At 40.9% G+C, this 21183-nt stretch overlaps 1 protein-coding gene across 11 annotated transcripts in view; it reads right to left on the bottom strand.

The window, feature by feature from the left end:
- PID1 (phosphotyrosine interaction domain containing 1) overlaps window positions 1-21183 on the bottom strand; it is a 117490-nt gene that overhangs the window by 69015 nt on the left and 27292 nt on the right. For all 11 annotated transcript variants that reach the window (XR_011698738.1, XM_071566229.1, XM_071566224.1 and 8 more), the window contains exon 2: window positions 14700-14846. Coding sequence is in view for 10 of the 11 variants with exons in the window: in XM_071566229.1 (XP_071422330.1) it covers window positions 14700-14846 (147 nt within the window). In the remaining variant the exon portion in view is untranslated. The remainder of the gene's footprint in view (window positions 1-14699; window positions 14847-21183) is intronic.

Genomic DNA, 21183 nt, shown 5'->3' on the forward strand with positions numbered 1-21183 from the left:
AATTACTTAATCCTTTGTAGTTGTCCTTCACGTAATAAACAAATCTTATTTCTATCCTCCACACTGTTTAAAGGCATTGCTTCATGAAGGATGTTCTAAAATGTACTACATAACCATTGCTCTAACTTTTTATGTTTTATTTTGGTTTCCCTTCTGAGAGAAGGTAGTGCTGCCTAGCAAAGATAAGATAGGATGGGACAGAACTGATGCACTCTGCAGCTATGGATTAGTCACTTAAACCTCCCCGATTTCCAGTCTGCCCATGTGTATAATGGTGCAGCTCTGCGCAGGACTGTTAGGAGGATTAACTAAGTGACACTGAAAGGCTTTGAGACGTTCAGTAAAAATTATTTCTACAAAAGTGCATATGCATAAAGTGCTAATTGATGCCAGCTGGCCTTTCATCCTGAGCAGCAAAAACAGCTGCTTACCACACACATTTCCTTTAGTGGGCACCAACAGCATATTTTTTTCTTTCTAAATTCCTGAGGTTTGCCTTAAAAGATACAAACCATTTGATTTTTAGGAATATTGCAAAATGAGCTTGATTCAACAATGTATTTCAGCGATTACCTTGATTAACCCTGCACAGGCAATAAGTGTAAACATTGTAACACCCTCAAACTGAGAAACGAGCCCTATTTGCAGTGGACAGCTCTGGCATTCAGCATTTTCCATCTTAGAGAGTCTGAAGTGTCCTGTCCATTTCCTACAGTAACCTGACAATCGATTTACAATGGCCCTTGAAATGAAACAGAAAGCTGCTGTTCCTGGACTGCCCTTAAATGGCAAGGCAGCCTGAGATAAAGATATACAAGAAATTACTTTTCATTTGATTTTCCCTCTGTGCTGCAAACAACCATGTTTTCTGGAGCCCCTCCCTCAGCTGCAGAAACTTGGATGTGCTCCACCTGCTTATATTTGCTGATAGACGCCAGAGGAATTTTCACTTCATCTGTTTCACAGATGCTCAGATTCTTTTCTCAAGACACATCACACAAAAATGTCTCCAAAATAATTAGCAGGATTTTAGTCGGCATGACTGTGATAGCTGCACGTAAGGTAAAGCTCAGACAGCTCTTAAGAAACTGAAGCTCTGGAATGAGTGTCTGGGACCTTAACAGCACCCATTTAAATCTTACTGCATGACACATTTATAGTTTCTCATGTAGTCAAAAGGGCAAAGGGGTTGGTATGCAGAATGCTGCTACAATGTGAGAAACATCATGAACTTCTACAACCTCTTGTACTTACACAGACATGAAGGTAATTGCTAATGGAGAACAAGTATGCACCCTAATTCAAGGATGAGAAAAAATTACAGAAATATCTCTGGAATTAGTGCCACAGTTCAGAATAAAATTCATCACATTACCGAGGAGCCAATTGGAATAAAAATAATACTATAAAATGTATTGCAAAGCAGTATTTTAATATTTAACTGAAATATGCCCCTCCTCCTTCGGCCTTTTGCCTTCCACTGCAAATGTCAAATGGAGCTTTTGACCATCCCGAGCCTGCTCCTGCCTCCCTGCTCTCCACCTGTCCCCAGCACGGCCCCCTCAGCCAGTTGTACCATACTGAGCCACAGGCAGAAGATGACGAATCAGCTGCAAAATGAGGGCAGGCTAACAGATCTAAAGAGACAGCAAGAGTGTCTTATGAGGGCTCACAAGGCTCATGCTACCAAATCCAGAGGATAAATGATCTAAATTTCTCTGGTGGCACACTAGACTCTCAGAGAGAACTCTAGTGTCACAGTGGAGGACTTAGATTTTATCCAAAATCATAGGAATTTAATTCCCACAGCATGAACTCTTGATGAGAGTATTTCAAATGGCCATAAGTCACCAATGTCTGATTTCAGGCCTATTGTGACATTCAAACGTCCTTATCAGGGACAGCAGGGGGGGATCTGAGGAACAGGATGGTTGCTCTGGCCAAAGCCACACCAAAGGGCTTTCGTTTTCTTTAGTTTCTTTTTGAAGGGCAGGAAGGGCTTTACTGCTGTTGGCTTCAACTATCAAAATGACAAAGGCTCAGAAAAGCTGTGGGTGCTCACGCCAGAGGCAGCTGCCCATTTCAGAGGTCACGAGATACTCCAGAGCACTGCAAGGGCCAGTGTCAGACCCCGGAGTCAGAGCAGCAGCCAGCAAGGGCCCCTGTGACCAGGACAAGGTGGGCATGTCCTCACTCTCCTCCAAACCCAGAGGGGAGCAGGGACCACCCAGCCCTAAAGAATCCTGAAGGTGGAGAACACACAAAAACCTTCCCACTCCACTCAACACGGCCAGGAATAGTTAAGAAACAGCAGACCCCTCCCAGCCCCACCACATCCCTGAGGCAGAGCCCAGGGCATGGTCCTGAGTGCAGGGAGGTGACCACCATGCAAGGCTTGGGGCAGCCCCATTCCCGACAGGTGCAGGGAGCATCCCAGGGAGCCACACAGACACTCCAAATCTGTGCTGTGTTCAATTCCTATTTAGTTATCTACTGATTTAGCCCCAGGCTCACTTGCCTGCGACTGTACCACACACAGAACCTGAGAAGCTGATGTAATGGCAGCTGCTGAGCAGGACCAGAACAGAGAAACCCCACCACACCTTTTCCTGGCCAGTTTTATTTAGGGCCCCACAAACAAAACAGTAAGAAAAGGACCCCGTTTGCACCTTAGGTAAATATGTATGAGCCTGCAGTGGTGCAGCACAGCAGTGCCAGGACAGTCAGGGCTGGGGGCCAGTCACACCAGAGCGTTCCTTGGGGGCTGTAACCACTCAAAGACACTCTACGAGAGGCCACGCAGCACCACCCAGCCAAGTGATGCTCAGCAGCTGCCCTGGTGCCACCCAGGCCCCTCACCCCCAGTGGCAGCAGAGCCAGGACCTGAGATGCACAGACACACACGGTGCAGCAACAGGGAGCTGTCCCGAGGGATGTGCCTCCCCCTCCAGCCAACACTCACCCCGTGGCCATGGCAAACCCCCTTCAGAGCACAGGGACAGCAATAGTCATACACCACTCCCTTGTTTTGGGACAATTCCACCCTGAAGACATACACTGTCTGCATAAAAATGATAACACTGAACAAAATCTATATACACAGATTAGGAAACTCTTGCAGAACAAAAACATTAGAGCAGTTCATCAGTAAGTCACTGGTAATTAGAGTTAGTCAGTTTATCCTAAGTATAAGGAAGTGCTGTGAACTGTTCCAAACTTAAATCATACATACAATACATTTCTCAGAAGAATATCATATTTCTCACTTGGGAATGCAGAGTGACACAACTTATTTGGCCTTGTATGAAGACCTTCAAATGCAACTCAAGGCAAAGTTCTGGGGTGAAAAAACACCTTTCTTTAAATCACTATCAAGCTGTTTCATAAAGATCGTTTTAAGAATTACTTTCCATTTTTAGCATTTCTGCCTAATAACAAATGACAGTGGCACTGGTTTCCATATGCTGTACTCAATTACTTTGATTTCATTAACAGACTGCTTTCAATCATTAGGAATTCCAAGCCACATGTCTAACTAGAAGGCCAAATTCTTCAACGATATAACTTAAAATGGCAGTTCAGTCAAAGGAAATATTCCAATTTATACCATACCAAAGCCAACCCAAAAACTGCATCCCATTAACAATAATTCCCACAGGGATTCTGGCCACTGTGGTTACAAATAGCTGACAAAGCTGAAGTGCATTACTGCACTATTTGTAAGAATGAGTCAGGCATCAGCACAGGGGAATTACTTCCAGCCTACAAATAATTCAGTTCAAAAAGCAGCTTCTATAAAGAACTGGAATCAGTTCGTTTTCTGCCCATGCTCTCTCAGAGGATATTCAGAAAAACTTCAATGACATTCTCAAAGTAATCACAATACACATTCATTATTCTTACCTTATTTTGTTTTGTATTTTCCTTATCATCTCTCCCAATGTACTACTCAGCTATACCAGTCTTTACAAAGATCCTTCTCTAATCTTAGAGACATTAATTTCAATCTGTTTCTGACTTGAAGTTTTTGCCCTCCTATTTTCTGTCCTCTGTTGAAAAATAAATTGAGGGATGGGGGAAACCTACAATAAACACTGAAATAAAACAAGTTCCTAAGGATGAAAAAGATCTCGCTAATAACTCCTCATTAGCAATCCTTCTCAGCAAACAGTTCAATGAATCTTCAATGAACTTTCTAAAGTACAGTTATAAAGACACTTGCAACTCGTACTTCCAAAATTTGCACATTTAAGCTGAAGTAGTTTCCTCCTACTTCAAATGTTTGTGTATGAGCATCTATTAAATGTAAGATTATCTACATCCCAAGTTAGTGATTATAAAGTGCAGGTCACTGCCATGCCATTTAAAATCATGAGAGCACTTTAATCAGAAGATAATGTCATCATAGCCTTAGAGGGGAAAAAACCTGAAGAGCATAATGAATTAAAACCATCTTTTAGCTGATGAACTCACTAGTTATTTTTCCTCAGTGTGCCATGCTCCAGCAATCAGAAAGCAACCCTGATATATGACAGGCAAATGAACATCAGCTTCCAAAAAGGGATGAACCAAAACCTTGGTGGGTATAAAACAGTATTCTGTTCCATCAAAGTTAACAGGACACCACCAATTCAACATTAGTTTTTCATTCACTGATAAAAATGATAAACTTAATTCCAAATTTACATTGCTGTGAAATTCAGTTTCTTACTTCTGTGGCAATATGTATCATTTAATAGGATCTTGCTGTGAAATTGCTATAAATGAACACCAGAAATTCTTGGGTCAGTAGTACAGGGGAAGCTCTTAAACCAGGCGTACTTACTCCTTTTCCAAATCAGACTATAAACTTTAAAATTGTTCTGCCTCCTTTCTTAAAGAAAATTAAACAAACAAACAAACAAAAAAGCTACTCTCATACATCTGTTGCAGTTATTATCTCTATATAATATAGAATCCCAGAGAAGAAAGCTTACTGAATTACCACAAGCCTGAAGTTAAATATTCCCAAAAGTTTACAATAAAGGTAGTTGATCAGCAATAGATAACATATGTCAAGCCTTAAAGTTGCCCAGAAGCATCACAATGGTTATTGTTATGTACATTTAATTAACTATGCAAAAAAAAAAAAATCTTTTAGTGAAATAGAAAAATATGTTATTAGTCTCAGACAGCGCCATTCAACCCCTGGAATGAAGAACAGGATTATTTCTGGGACCAACAAAAACAGAGGTGGCACACGGGACCTTCTTTGACAACATAACATATTTTGAACTGCGACATTAATCTACTTTCCGGCAGCCTGTGCACCTTTGAACGTGGCCAGTGGTGCATCATCTACAGAAGAATGGATCTGTAATCCAGTTTCAGCCTCCTGTTTGCCAGTGTCATTTGCTCCAGTGGGAAGCTTTCAGCACACAGTATTGGCCCCAAAATAAGAACTGCTGGGTTTGGGCATAGTACAGCTGTAAGCAGAGATTACAAATTCCCAAGAAGGCTCATGTTGGCTCAGACTAGTGTGAACAGTGGGTACCCAGTGCCAAATGCAAATTTTGCAGTATTCTAATGGAAATCAAAGAAACAATATCCATGGCTGCAGGGAAAGAGCCACACAGAATACCTTCACAGCAGAAGCACACATGTCTTTGTTGAGAAAAACCACGAGTAAAAAGATCTGCCAACACCTCTCCCAGCACATTTCAAGTGCAACAATACAAGGGAGCAACAGCCACAGAACGAGAGGTTCTTTGATTTTGTAAGAATAACTTGATATGCTATGAAGGAAGGGTGCCTCCTCCTCCTCCTCCTCCTGAGAGCCAGCTCACAGCAGGGTCTGCGTGCCCCAAGGGCCACGGAGAAGCACCAGCTTTATGTGCTCTCCAGCAACACAAATCACAGCTCCATCGTCACATCAGGACGGCCTCATCAAGATGGAAGTATTTCTCAAGGACACACTAGAACAAAACAATTGGCAGTGACTGCAGCATCTGCTCAGCATAACCAACATAATAAATTTCAATCTAATTTTAATTTTTATATGTCTAAAGCTATTAGGTCTTAGATATTTGAACCTTATTATGGAAGCAATTAGCTCCTATGACCAGAAGGCTTTGCCTGAGTAATTGTCATGAGCACAATATTTTCTACAGCATAAATAATAAATACCCTGACACTTCTGTAACTATCTAGGACCTTACAATTGTCACTGTGCTTCATATTGTTATCCTGGCTTTGTGCCAGATTGCAAAAGCTAGAACTTATTGGCATACATTATATGACATTATATATTTGTGTAATTGAAGATTACCTCCCAAGGTATTCTGTAAACTCAGAATTTCAAAGTTCAAATATTTCCTGCTGCAGAGAGATTAAAATGGGGTTTGAATATTTAAATAATTCTTTCTGAGAAAACTGTTTTGGTGTGTTATCTCCTACAAAGACAGCTATAATTAAACAACAGCTCCAAGTACCCTGAAAAGTGGTATTTCTAGAACTGACAAAAAACCTACGTTTGTGTTTCAAGATACAGAAGTATTCCACTGAGTTTTATGCACTAAAAGTTCATTAAAATATATTGCTTTTTAGTAGCTTCACTCAATGCATTATTACTTAATAGAAGTATGCATTTTAATTCTCAGAATCTTTTCCAGTTCTCCCCCAGTGTATTCCACCCACAGTACAGTGTGCCCACACCAAAGCCTTCCCTGGAGCTTTGGAGAGCTGCTGTGGCCTCTGCAAACAGAGCTGCTGGCAGAGAGTGGCAGCTGAACAGCAGGGGACAACAGAGCTGCTTAGAAGGTGTTCGGGGATCTTCTGGTTGAGAAATACTACAGAAGTACAAAGGATGCACAGTAAAGAGTGAATGAGCATTCACCAGCACACAGTGTCTGGTCTTCTCAGTACCTCACAAGTTTCCCAGCTGGTTTTACAAGCAAGGGTGGAAAGTCAGGAATGGACAGGGCTTGTTCTCAACCAAGTCACGGGGAGCATTTTTCATTCCTACATGTTGGCATTTCACACTGTGTTCTTTGAATGCCAATCACTATCTCTTTCATAACTAAATGAAATATAAGCCATTTAGTGTCTTGTTTTACATTAAGAGGTTTGATTTAGATTACTTCTGCTGATAAACACCATTTGCTAACAAAATTAAGGGCTGATGACTTCCAATTCAAGGTTTTGTTGAATTAGAGGCAACTAATAATGTCAAAGCTCTGAAGTCAAAGAAAGTGCTAGATTCCAATCAAAGGGATTTCTGTTTAGGTTAAAAACTTCTTCCCCAGGTCCATATCATGCATTGTCACCCATTTTCTTCACTGGGACCCACTGCATCCACTACAAGGACAGAATTACAGAAGTAGGAAGAAATGTAGAATACACAATGGTTATGCAAGCATAAACATGGACCAAGGGGAGTTAAGCATAACATGCTAATGGATACTATGATTTTTTTAATATCCTTACATTTTCAAGGGGTTGTGTTATTTAGTTATTTTCTGCAGTCTAATACCAAGGAAAATGGGCTTGGACACACACATATCTGAGCAAAGTCTGGTCTACCTGGTGCAACATTTCTCCTATTATTTCATGCATGACAAAGCATCGCTGGGAACAAGTCACTCCACACAGAAAGTCTGGGACTCTGAGTCTTGCTCAACTGAGCAGAACCCCTTAACACTAATTGTCAGGATCTGGTGGGAGACCTCTCTTCCCAGGGCACCAGTCTGGGCACTGCCTGTATGGTCCACAGCAACTGGAAGTCTTCCCATTCAGCCCAAGAAGTAGAAGACACAATCCTCTAGTCCTCCTGGGATGGTGCCCACACACACACACACACAACTACTTACATTGTGCCCATGTATGGGAGATCCAACTCATCCCTACTTTTCGTGACAATATGCCCAGCCTTGAGCTCCCTCCCTCTTGATGCAAAACATAGCAGACACTACAGAGACAAGGCACTGCACCCAGGGTAGTTCCAAGCCCTGTGTTGGCAACAAACATGCATCAGGGCAGCTCTCAGAAATCCTCCTGTCCTCCCTGTCACCAGTGCTCTCCTCCCAAGATGACAGTCTTATCCTTTTTATGGAACTCTTTAAAATGGTTTCACACACATATTCGTAATGAAAATCCAAAAGTAAACAGAACTAGGCAAAACTGTTTGCCTTTAATTAGTATACATATATTCAGAGCAAAATTACTCCATTATATGTAGAAAATAGACATATACTTTCTCCTGTAAAGGTAGTTAAAGCAGAAACATGAAGCTGACGATAATATATGACCATTTTCAGATGGGATGTAAGAACTTCCTGAATAACAAAATGCCCTTTACTTGAACCATGGCTTGAAAAATGTCACCAGTACAAATGCTAAGAAAAGAACAAATACCACCAGCATATCTGACAGGACACAGGACATAACTTCCACTGCTCTCAGCTTACATTATTCTTACAATGCCACTTGACCACTAAGTAAATAAAATTATGTCAAAATACATCCAACACAGTAAAACTAAACCCTGCAGAAGATCCTATTTAAAGCAGGCTCAGTTAAAGATTAATTCAATTGCTTTACCCAATTTATATTCTGCACCTAAGACTCCTGGACTTCAGGAAATGAAGCATTACGATGCTTTAACAACATTCTGCACTTGCATCTACCCTCCATGTTTCTATTAGCTTCTCTGCACACATTTAAGGTATAAATCCTCACTGATATAAATGGGCCTTGCAGGCGTGTAATTAAAAAAATGATATGCAAGAGAGACCCTCTCTGGATCTGAGAGCAGCCAGTGCCAAACCCTGTGCAGTGTGGGCTGCCTGAGGCCTCTGCCACTGGCACGGCTCGTCCCACCGTGCTCACAGAGGAGCCAGGGGTAAAAGTCTCCTGAGCATCACAGGGGAAGGGCAGGGCCTTACCATATGGTCATGCTTTGAAACAAGTAAGAACTCTCCATTTTCAACATGAGAACAAGATTTGGCCAACACAGTCATGTGCAAGGATTCTGCAAGCATTTTACTCTTCCCCAGCTTCAGGATTAATTGTTTTTTTCTTTTTCATTTCTGCAACACTATACAAAGAAAAAGAACACACTTCTCCTTCACACAGCATACCTGTTGGGGCATTAGTTTATTTGATGCACTTAACCTTTGGAAAACATCATTAAAGCCTCTGTGTCTCTCATCAACTAGAACTGTATCTAAATATACTGAAGCTACTAAGATTTTCCCAATGCAAGAGTTTCATTCATTTCATGAGGGGAGAAAGGAAAAGGAAAACAAGCTCTCAGTTCACAATACAAAATATGTAATGCTTAAGGATAACAATACAAGGCCTTTAATGAAACAAGAAAAAGAATAAGCTCTATGCTTCCCACTCACATTAAACATGGCAGAAAACAGTGGGCTGGGGAGTGATGGTACACTTTAGCTTGTCTCACTTGTTTAATTTGTTTTTATTGAAGTTAATGGCCATCTTAATATTACAGGCCTACAAAATGGTAATGAAGACCAGGCAGCCAGTGGGACTTGTATTTACAGCTCAATAAACTTGCACTCAAAATATTTTTTCTTGACGCTTCACTAGGTGCAAAAAGAACAATTTTACTAAGCTTTATAAGGATAAAGTGAGGTGGTTTTAAGAATATGTAATAAACGTTCAACAGGAGTAGGCTTTTTAAATTGTTTGTTAAAATTTAAGTAAAACACTAGATTATTAACTACCCATTTATGTTATCTGAATTTTAGGATCCCAAAAAGTCTATGGACACATTTTCATCCCTTTTGAGTCAGCAGAACAGGAAAAAACAGGAAAGAGCACATTGGTCTCTGAGATTGAAATGAGAGATGTCTTTGTCACATTGTCTGATTCAGTATCAAGACACACAAAAACAAACTCCAATAGCAACCCGGTAGCAATGCAGCAGAGGGGAGTCACTCCCCAGTTCTTCCAGAAAACACCTCCAATCCAGTTCATATGTTGACACAAGTGTAAGAGCTTCAGGTGTGCTCCAGAGTTGCAATGGTCAAATTCGGGTGTCCAGCTGCTGACACTGCACTGTGCCAGGAAAGCCCAGATGTGGCACAGCCCCTCTGTGGTCACCAGCCTGAAGCCAGGTTAGTACAGGAATCATTTTCTTTTTGCCTTGGGATTGAAGCTATTAAGCTGTTCTGAAAGACCAAACTCTTATTATTTATATTGCTTGGCTATTTTTAAATCTGTATCAGTACATACGTGCAAGACTTGACTTTAAAACACCATTACCATTCTAATACCATTTATACAAATTTTTAAACAACACTGCCATCAACCTTTACCTAAGATACACCATCGCAGAAGTTTCAACATCATACCTTCCAGAAACCCTGAATTAATAATCTCACCAAGTCAATGCAATATAACAGGCAAGTAAAAAGTATCATTCCTGCAAATACCATATCAATAATATATTTTCCCCTTTAATAAAAACTACTCTTAAGAATGCAATTATTTGCACTGTTTATGCTCCTCTCATCTCAGCCTCCCAGGCTGCTGAGAAAATCTTGGACACTGCTGCGAACTGGAGGGATAAGATTGGCTGACCCAGGCAAGCTACTGACTATTCAGCACCGACTTCACTTTGAGAAGACTTACAATAGAAAGAGAAAAAAATTAAACCTCCTACACCACTTCAAAAATCACAGACAGCATTTTTAACCTCTGTCCATTTGCATTACTGCAGCAGTGCCTGGAAAAGCTAAAGCAGGAGAGAGAGCGCCATTTAGGCAGCTCCCTTAGTGCCACCACCATGGCTCAAAGGGACAGAAATCAAGAAACATTAGAATCAGTGCAAGCCAATTAGGACACTGAGGAAGAATGAAACATGCAGAACTTAAACAAAATCTGTTAAAAGGCATGGAGGAAGCAGACATTTCTGAGTACAGTAACTTGTTCTCTGGAGATACTCCAGATTTTGGGTTTCCATCTGGTGGGACTTACTGTTGTGATAAGGGACGAGGAGGTCTCTAGCTGAAATACAAGAGTGCACATCTGTCATGAAAGACTTACAAGCAGGGCAGCCACAGCCTAATCAAAACCCTTTGGGATCTGAACAAGAATGGACACATTTTTACAAGCACAAATCTAAATCACTCTCATACCCATATAGAAAAAAAATCAAAAAATAAAATCAAATTAGGAACCTGGGACTGAAACTGTGGTCCAGCTAGTGAGAACAAAATATTTATTCTTAGTCTTTTTTGCCCTTCCCCAGCAATGGGTGGTTTAGTTTGCCATTTACAAGTATACAATAAGCCAGTTGGGTTCTTTTATTCTTCAGAGCAGCTGTCAACCTTAACACTTGGTGATCCAGCATTCACAAACACCACATCTCTTGCAGGGAAGAGGCAGGATGCACAAGAGTGCCAGGTGCCAACTCCCACATGACAACCCTTTGGGCACTGCATCCCACTGCCCTGCTCTGCAGGCTCCACTGAAGGAGGGATGGGAAGCTGCAGTTCCTCTGAGGCCACCTACCATACACCGTGGTTCAAAGAAAAGGAGATGACCCTCAAGGAAAAACACAGAGTCTCAGTGCTTTATTGTTCCCAGAAAACCTGCTCCGGTTTAGGTTGTCTGCTGAGTGAGGCTGCATCAGTCCAGCCCCAGGGTGCACAGCTGTCCCTCCCCATTGGCAAGCAGGACTGGTGGGGAAAGGAGGGGAAGGCAGGCAAGAAGGTGCCCTTTGGGAACCACAGCTTCGAGTCAACCCATCTGACTGAGTAACCAGTACCACAAATTCTGAGATATGGGCTCCAAAACTCTGTGCTGCAAATGAATGCTAACACTGTCCATTTCTCCTGCTTAGTGAAATCATGCCCACATGTCTAGAAGGGTGGGAACAGTGACAGCAGAGACAATCCAAGCAGTTAAGGGAGGAATGAGTCTTAAGCCCTCTGCTGTAAGTAAAAAATATATTTTAGGAAACACAAAGGCAAAAAAGTTGTGTCAGATCTAGAATTGGGCAGGAAAGAGAAGCTCTCTAAATTTGTTCAATTATTTAACTTTCCCGATTTGGTGGGGGTTGCCCCTAGATTACTTTAAGCAAGACATTTCTCTGCTATTCTTAAAACCATCCCATTCAATTACAAAATGAGATTAGATCTTAGCAAAAAAGTTTTGTTTCTTCAGGATTCAGCAGCTCACTCCAAATGAAAACAAAAAGAGAAGCCTGTCCTGTGATGAAAGGACAAGGAAAAGAGCAATCACATAAGAAAGCCAATGCCCAGACCTCTGAACAGCAAAGCAATTGCTTGTGTCAAGTTCCCATAACAAGATGGTGCCAGCTGAGGCTTATGTTAAAACTGTGCAATAAAATTAGATGTCTGGAGCCTCTGTCAGAAGAATGATGGTATCTCATTAATGGGATTACACAGAAAAATTGGAGGGATTTCAGTCAAGAGGAATAAAATGATTAAGGATCAAAACAGTGTGACTCATGAAAGCAAGTAAAAACTGGATGCTGCACTCTGGCCTGAAAAGTCCATGTTACAGAATCACAGAGGCTGGGTGGTACCGGTGACACCACTGCATCTCCCCCCTTACACCTGGAATAACAGGAATAGATCAGATCCCAGGGAGCAAACACTCATGAAATCCTAGCTTTGTTATGGCAACACTATCATTGAATCACTCAGCAAGAAACTAATAATCAGAGGGGAAAGTGGAGAGGAAGGCTAAAGATAAACAGCTGGCAGATACAAGCCCCATAAGAGAAGAATACATTTAGTCAGGAAAAGAGAGGGACTGGGGGAAAGAAAGAGGTTGTGACTACAGAGACTGGGTAAAATCAAAGCCTTTCAGTTAGTAACAGGAGATGATTTCTTAGCCACAGGAACAACACATATGTGGAATCATCTTCCCAAGGAGGGTCCTGAAAGCACAACTGCTAAATAACCTGAAGAGGGACTGGCCATTACCCCAAAAAATCACCATAAAACTCCAGCATGGACCTAAGCTACAGGGGAAGAGGGAAGGAGAAACAGTGCAAGAAGGAAAAGGGCAATATTGTGGTAGCAGATGTTCCATCGTCACCACTACGTTACACTGCAGGAAAAATAAATGAATAAATAAAAGAGATCTAAATATAGAATGAGATTCTCTTCACTGAGGCATTCAACATCTCTCTGCAATTCATCTCTCCCAACTGAAGGACTGTAGGTTAAGCAAAAAGGTTCATTTAAATTCTACACACATTCACAAAGATAAACTGATTTCAGAAAGCATTATTATGTCTGAACTCTCTCACTAGGGGTGGAAGGCAGATACTTTGTGAATCATTTTGATCATGGCTAATATTCTCTAAAAATTCATTAGATGTCAACACAAAGGACAAAAGGTATCACCATGGAAGAGCAGAAGCTACGAGCTACCACAGAAAGCGTATTAGGGTCACTTGCCCTGCATTCCTCTGCATCAGCACAGGGCAGCACTGCTCCAACACCCAGCAGCAGCTACTGAGACAGGCAAAGAGTCAAACAAAAATGATACTTCCCAAGAAGAAACTTTGCTGAGGAAGTACCAGACCTGGAGGTACCCAAGAACAGGATACCAAGATAAGGAGGGGAACATGTCAAAAAGCAATTCCTTCCAACCCCATCTCACTCACATCAAATCCCCCAGCAAGGAAGAGTGTGTGTGCACATATTTGCATATAAAGACTGGCAGGGCAGGGGGTTAGGGCATTTAATTGCACTTTGGACTTTATCCAGTACATGTAGCAACAGGCAATGGCTCTTCTAGAGTTCACACTTTACAGTGCAGTGGAGTCTGAAGCCCAGTTCTCTTCACTTTTACTAAGACTCTTGAGGAATATCCCAGTAGGGTGGATACTCCCTACAGCAACTGACAGCTGGGCTGAGTGAAGGGGAATTGGTTGCCAAGCCCTAATGGGCAGCAGAGGCCAAACTGGTACCCAGCTTAGTCTACAAGGGTGCCCATGGCTCTGCCAGGCCAGGCAAGCTCTGCAATCAAGGAAAACAGCTCTAACAGAAGATGCAAACAGAGCAGATTTGTTTGCTATTTTTATATGGTTTCTTAGCACAAATGAACACACTCAAAGCTCTTAAGCCACTAAACTTTTTAAAAGAGGAATAGCTTTTTCAGAAGCTGTGCTTTGATGTAACTGGGAAAATTCATCTTGTTGCTTAACCAAATCAAGACCTAATCTCCCATCCCTTTTTTTCCTTTATTATCTTATTAAAGAACCAAACACCACACACACACACACAAAAAAAAAAAAGAGCAGACAACCCCAAAAAAAGGGAAAAAAGAAAAAAAAAAGAGAAAACCCCCCCATACAACGCAAAAAACCTCACAACAAAACTAACCTCAAGTTTTCAAGTTTTAAGCTACAACACTAGCCCTCGCAGAAATAATGTCTGTGTTTAAAATGAGCAATCTTCAATGCAGGCTGTTAGAAATCCTCCACAATTTGCATGGTGACACGTAACCTAAACCTTTTCCTCCTGAAGCCCAAAATTCCTGGTCAGAAATCTTAAATTACTTTTTTGATTCAGAAACTCTGCAGTGATTGTAGCAGTTAATGGGGTTTCCAGAACAACAATGACTATGTTGGATCCTTTGGGCTCTTTAGAGTTCTCACAAACACATGGGACACCTCCACAGTGGTCTTGTTCCTTAAGTTTATACTTGAATACCTTGCATCCAGTGTGAGTCCGGGTCTTCATGAGGGGAGTTGTGGTGCACAGCTCAATGGCTTCTGGTTCATGGAAGATCACTGTCGGGAGAGGCTCTTTACGAAGAGTTAGGACATTCAACTTCGTCTTTAACATGGTCTGAAAGTGCTAAACAGAAAAAGAAAAGAAATTATCTCCAGTTCTACTGCAGAAAAATGAGAGTTAATAGTTGGACATGCCTGCATGTTTCACTTGCTACTCAATGCCTTGGAAGCTTTCATGTGGAGAGTTAACAAGTTTTATAACTTAAGAGCATTTACTATCAACCATGTGAATACTGTTTTTAAGTAAAAAGATATACACACACAAAAGGAGAGAATTTATTACAATCCTCCTATGTTCCAAAAAGGGCCTAAATTCACTCAGTGGCAATTACAAAACTGTCCATGGACCCAGTTCCTCTACTAATGTTCACAGGGAGGGAAGAACAGGGGATCAAAGAGCATTCGAAGAACCATAGATTCATCCAGTCTTGTTTTCTTTCCTCTGTACTTAAATCTCATCCCATTGACCTTTGTAGATGTTACCATTCCCACTGAGGTGAATGCCTCATTGGTTTGCCTTTGTCATGCGAATTTTATATTTTCTTCCTTTGGAAGTAATAGTTCCTGTACTCTCCAATGTAAATGTCACTACTGTACTAATGAAGAGATGCTGTTCAAAACTTGTCATTTTGTACAACAGACTCCTCAAGCTTGGGTGAAGAACTATCCAAGTGGACAGCAAACACATCAAAAACAGTTTCTCAGCAACTGCTTAGAGTAAAGAAAGTGAATCTTTGAAAGATTTCAAAATCAATTTTGTGGAATCAGGGAAGTCAGGGAAATTTTTCAACATTTAGATATTTCTTTGAACCGATCTTCATTTGAAAAATGAACATTTTCACTTGCTACTAAGAAGTCTCAGGGGGTAAATGCACAGATATAAACCAAATCAATGTAATACTCCCACCAAGTAACATACTGCAGCATGTCTAATGAAATATGAATTTATCAAAGCTTCATAGCTTGACTCTTACCAATCAGCAGTTATAAGATACATGTGCAATGACTCCAGACTACTTTCATCAAAACTAAACCATTTGTTCTGACTTTTGATGGGAGATTCTTAACTTGTTTTCCAGTCACACTTTTTCTCAGCTCCCTTTCCCCTCTGCAAAACAGACAAGCATTACATGGTCTGGCTTGAAGGAAAAGAGATGCTAAGTGATTTCCCAGAACAATGCAAGAAATCTCTACTGGAGCTAGAAAATCCACTGTTGCAGCCCCTGATTTTGGTGGGTCTGAATGACCACCTTACAAGTTTCATTTTCACCTTAAAAGGACACGTTTCCAGCCTCAACCAATTGGAGTCAGACCACCGCACCTGGGGCGGGGTCACTTGAGGTCATATATTACCTGTGTTTTTGAATAAACTTGGGATTTGCTTGAACATCACATTGGTGTGCGCAGTCTCACTAGCGCGTGGTCGGCAACAATCCACACAGCTCCTTGCTGTTCAGTTCAGTGCTTTAGATGAAGAGAGTGCCTATTAAACATTTTATTTATACACAAGGGATGAATCAACTATGTTGATTTTCAAGGGATTTTTGTGGATATGAGTACTCCATTGAAAATAAACTTCCTACTTTATTCATAAATATTGTCAGCCAACTGAAAACCTGTTAATACACTTTTAAAACAGTTCAGTCCTTACTTCATCAGTGTTTAGGTCTAATAATTGTTATGATACTGGGACTACAGCACCTCACTCTTAGAAGCATGTTTCAGGCATATACACTAATGTGGAAATAGTACTTGTTTACCTATCTCATGCATGAAGTTACAGCCTGTTAACAGCAATACTTCAGGGCCTCTGTGGTCTTTGTGTATCATTCAAGTTTTCATCCCAGCAAAGAAATCTACTCATATTATTTTTCATCCGGCTGATATTACACATCATCCCATTCACTCTCCTTAATACGGCTCCAGCAAAAAAGGACTCCATTTAAGATGATTATACATCAAAGAATATTCTTTGACACATTTCTGAAGATAACAGAGCTCTTTGACAGCCAGGATTACTACACTTACTGAGAAAATCTACTTCATTTTATCTTTAAATTGCAATTAACAGTCTTTTGTTTGGAGTTTCCCAGGCAGATAAACAGCCACAACGAGTATAAAGCTGAAGGTTTGAGATGCTGAGGTTGAAGGAGCACCATCAATTACCAACTGCAGTGCTGGGTTTGCTGGTCCCACTAACTAACTGCTGTCTACTACAACTGCAGCTCGATTAGCTTGACTTGCTTTCATATATAGGCTCTTGGTTTGCTAACCCACTGCTGAGGTTGTATTTCTGGAGGAGAAAATACCCAGAAGGGAGAGGGTGCTGGAGCTCAGGCCCAGCCATGTACAGGTCACAGCGATTCCCCACCTGTGACCAATCCCTTTCCACGCATAGGGAAATGCTGCATCCAAGGCTGTCTGTTGTCTTGTGCATGCAGAGGATGGGAGAGGAAGGCAGAGACGGAAAACTTACGAAATACAGTCTTAATGTGCATTTTGGGTTAAACCAGAGATAATGGTTGCAAAATATCAGGTTGAAGAACAACCTGTCGTAGCATTCATCTTCTCCCTCCCTTCAGTGCTGAAAGAGCCCCATTTCCATAGATGATCTGTTTACAAAGCTTCTCAAATACAGAACAGTGCTTCTATTAAATAACAGATGAAAAAACCTACATTTAGCCACTCTGGGTACTGGACTTGGACCTTTGAAATTATTGTTCTCCTCCGCTGCCATCTCTGTAAACTTCAGTGGTACTATTGACAGAAAGAGCACAATTTGACCAAAATAAGAAAACTATGACAATTATCTACTTTTTTTTCATGTTGTAACAACCACATATACAATCTTAAACAAGGAAAAGACTACTCTCTACCTTACAAAGGCAATTCAATACTTGTATGAGCAGCAAGTTGGAGTGGTTGGGTGCCAAAAACACTAGAGCACAATTGGCAGCAAACAGATGCTTAGTTGCCAGCAAAGTGGAGAATGGATTGGGGGTGGACACAGAAATAGCCTCTTGCTTTGGACGACATGGCTAAAGGCAGACAAGGCTGCGCTCCCTGCACACAGGTCACATGATGGCTGCCATAAGAGACCCGAAGCTCTGCCAAGGAGACAGCACACAGCCCCCAAATAAGCACGTTATTGAAACACATGGCTGACTTGCACTGTGTGAGCAGTCCCAGTAAAGCACACGTGGGTAGTCAATGGGATTATTCCTGTGTTTTTAGCCAAGAACAGGATAAAGTGCTTCTCTGAACCTATTTCTTAGGTTTCCACTCCAAACTGGCATCTCCTGCGGAAACTGTTGGCAAAAGCTGACCTCTAATAGGAGCCAATGTATTTTTTGAGAAAAGGCATTTGCTCTCTACTGTTGTGCAGTCAGAATATTCTTTAAAGTGCTTTAAGTTCACAAAGTTCTTGAAAAGCATGACTTTGGCATTTCAGTGAATAAAGATTCAGGGAACCCTGTAACATTCACATTCCTAGTGCCAGAACCACTAGGTTCATTTGGTAGCTCTTATACTGAAAATCAGCAAAAGATATTCCTAGCTGGCATGACTGTAACAACAGCTCAAAACTACACATCATTCATTCTTTATCCATTTATATAATGCTACTGATACAACTTTATGTTTGAAAGAAACACAAGGAGCAACATAACAGGAAGAAATTAGCAATGATTTTAAAATGCCTTGAGCAAACAAAAATACCTTAAAATGCCACAGAAAGGATCAGAGCCTTAATTAGCATTGTATTTTCCTTTTTGCTGAACATTAAATCATTCAGAGCAAAATTTAAGTAATAACACTGGGCAAGTATTTTAATTCAAAACCCTAGTTTTGCTTATTCAAGCGTTCAAGTTCCATCAGTTATTTTACCAGTCTTAATGGCAACCTTTCCCTCTGCAGAAGAAAACTGAAGGGGGCACAACTGGTAGCCCAAACCCAAAGCACATACCCTACAGAGGTACTTGCCTCTTGCCTCCTTGGTGACCTTCAAAGTGCTCCCTATTTCAATGCAAACCCTGCCATCACTAACCCTCTTAGCTACCAGTCAATTAAACATAAGAATCAAGAACTTCTAAATAGTTTTCAATATTTATTTTGTTATCAGCTCAAGAGTCACACATTAGCTCTAGACTAACGATTTCACAACATTCAATTTGCAAATTTTAGGTGCTGTGTATTTAGTTCAAGCACAATTTCTGTTGCTGTTAAAACTAAAAATTAACAGTACTTGAGTTTTGGTTTAGTTTGTCAGCAAAAATACAGTCACTTCCACAACCCATGCCAAATGTTGGAGAAAATAACTGTGACTACATACAAGGAAACGTGACTAGGAGAAGAAAAGTATGAACTGAAATTCGTAATAACAATGCTCTTCATCTTCAGGTCTTCACAAAACAGTCACTGCTGATCACAGTATTGAGCAAGTATGGGCTTAGTGGATCTTTTCAATTTTATGATGGAAATAAAACAAGGACCCAAAATCAAAAATCTAAGACAGGTTTATATATTGAATGTTAATATAAAAGTAAATGTCAAGAAAGAGGGGGCTGTAATCCAGCAACAGGAGATGAGCAAAATAAACATATTTTACAGGCTAACTAGATAGCCACACAGTGAATGGAAGAAAGTCTTCAGCACCTTAGTCCTCATCCTCTCGTAACAACAGCATTACAATCAACACATGATTACAAAACTGGGACCACACTTCCACATGACCTGGATTGGGCCAATTTTGCCAAAGGTGCACATTTTGTTCAAACCTGAAAATGATAGGACATTAACTCAAAAAGAGTTATTCTGAAAGTTCAAAGACAGCTTTGACAGAATGAGAAGAATCCTCTGGGCAACATGTCCTTCTACAGCACCTACAAAGGAATTCCCAGATGAAATCCACATTAGTGCATCAGAAAAAGATGATGCAGAGAAATTCAAAAATAAACTCTTTAATTTACTGCATCAGTGCAAGCACTTCTCTACCTTTGAAACACATTCAGTTCTGGAATGAAAACAAAATTTCTCAACACCTTCCTATAGCAAGACAAAGCAGCCAAGGAGGGGAAAGACACAACCAAGTGCAGTGAACTGCAAGAGAATTTTAGAAAATCTAAATTTTTCTTTTCCACCTATTTCCAGTGGAGTTTGACTACCAGCATATACAGTCTGTGGATTCAAGACTTCACTCTTACTCATGGTCAGAGGAGACGACAACACAGCACACCTTTGGCAATGTGGTTACCCCTTCAGTGACATGAGCACAGCTGTGACCTGAGTGCCACTGAACCACAAGCCTCCAGCTCTTCAACAAGAAAAGAAGAATTCTGATACATATGAAAACTGATCCATTTCAAGGCTTTGTTTTGTTTAAAGTAAATGCTGTCCAGTACAGAGAAATGTCACATCTGATCCATTTCTTGTTAAACAAATATTGTTAATACAGTTTAAATGCTTTCCCTCCTCCAAATTCAACTATACAGTGCTTTATTTATTTATTCTTTAGTAGCAGTTCATATAAACTTTGTACTGAACACTACAATAAAACCCTCTACAGAGGGGATGGAAGCACTTTATCATGATAGTCAGAAATCATCCCAGCAGCAGCCTGCTCTATAACACAAAACTGACTGGCAAGCACAAACCCAAGACCATGTCATGACTTTTTATACTCAAGCAGATCAAGCCCAAGTAATCTTCTTGAAAGCAACCCAACTCCAGAAATTCAGTTATTAAAAGCATATCTCATCTAGCATCTCGAAATCTATATTTTGCCAGCCTATCAAAATAAATCCATTAAATCTTTTTCAGGTAACAGATGCTATTTTTGTGAAAAAGCAGATAATTGACTCTGAATTTACATCTCTCAATCACGAAGTAATGGTAGTGCACACAAGTGGCAAGACAGACTTGCCTACAGGCACCCTGCAACCCATTCTAGAAGAAGAGGAGTTCAGACAGGCCCATGGCACAACTTAGCACGACTCAGTGGGCTGAGGGCACAGCACCCACAAGGATCTTGAAACAAAAGTACCTGGGAAATGTTGTTACACACACACACACAAAAAAAAACAAAAAAAAAAACAAAACAAGCAAACAAACAAAGAAAAACACAACAAAAAACCCCACTACAATGCCACACCAAAGCTAATCCCCACCAAGAAACAAACTTTTGTCACCCCTCCACATGCCAAATGGCACTGCAAGGTTGCACAGCAGAGACTGAACCAGTGGCTGCGACCACTTCCCCCCATCAGGGCCTCTGCTCCCACCAACCCATTCACCCACAGCACAGAAGAGACACAGGGGAAACAGAGATGGTTTGGGCATAGAAAGGAGTGATCTGCATTTGCCAGGGTGAGCTCTGACCTCTGTGACAGGACAGCAAGTAGGAG

This window comes from Pithys albifrons, chromosome 11, assembly GCF_047495875.1.
Source record: "Pithys albifrons albifrons isolate INPA30051 chromosome 11, PitAlb_v1, whole genome shotgun sequence".
NCBI lineage: Eukaryota > Metazoa > Chordata > Aves > Passeriformes > Thamnophilidae > Pithys > Pithys albifrons.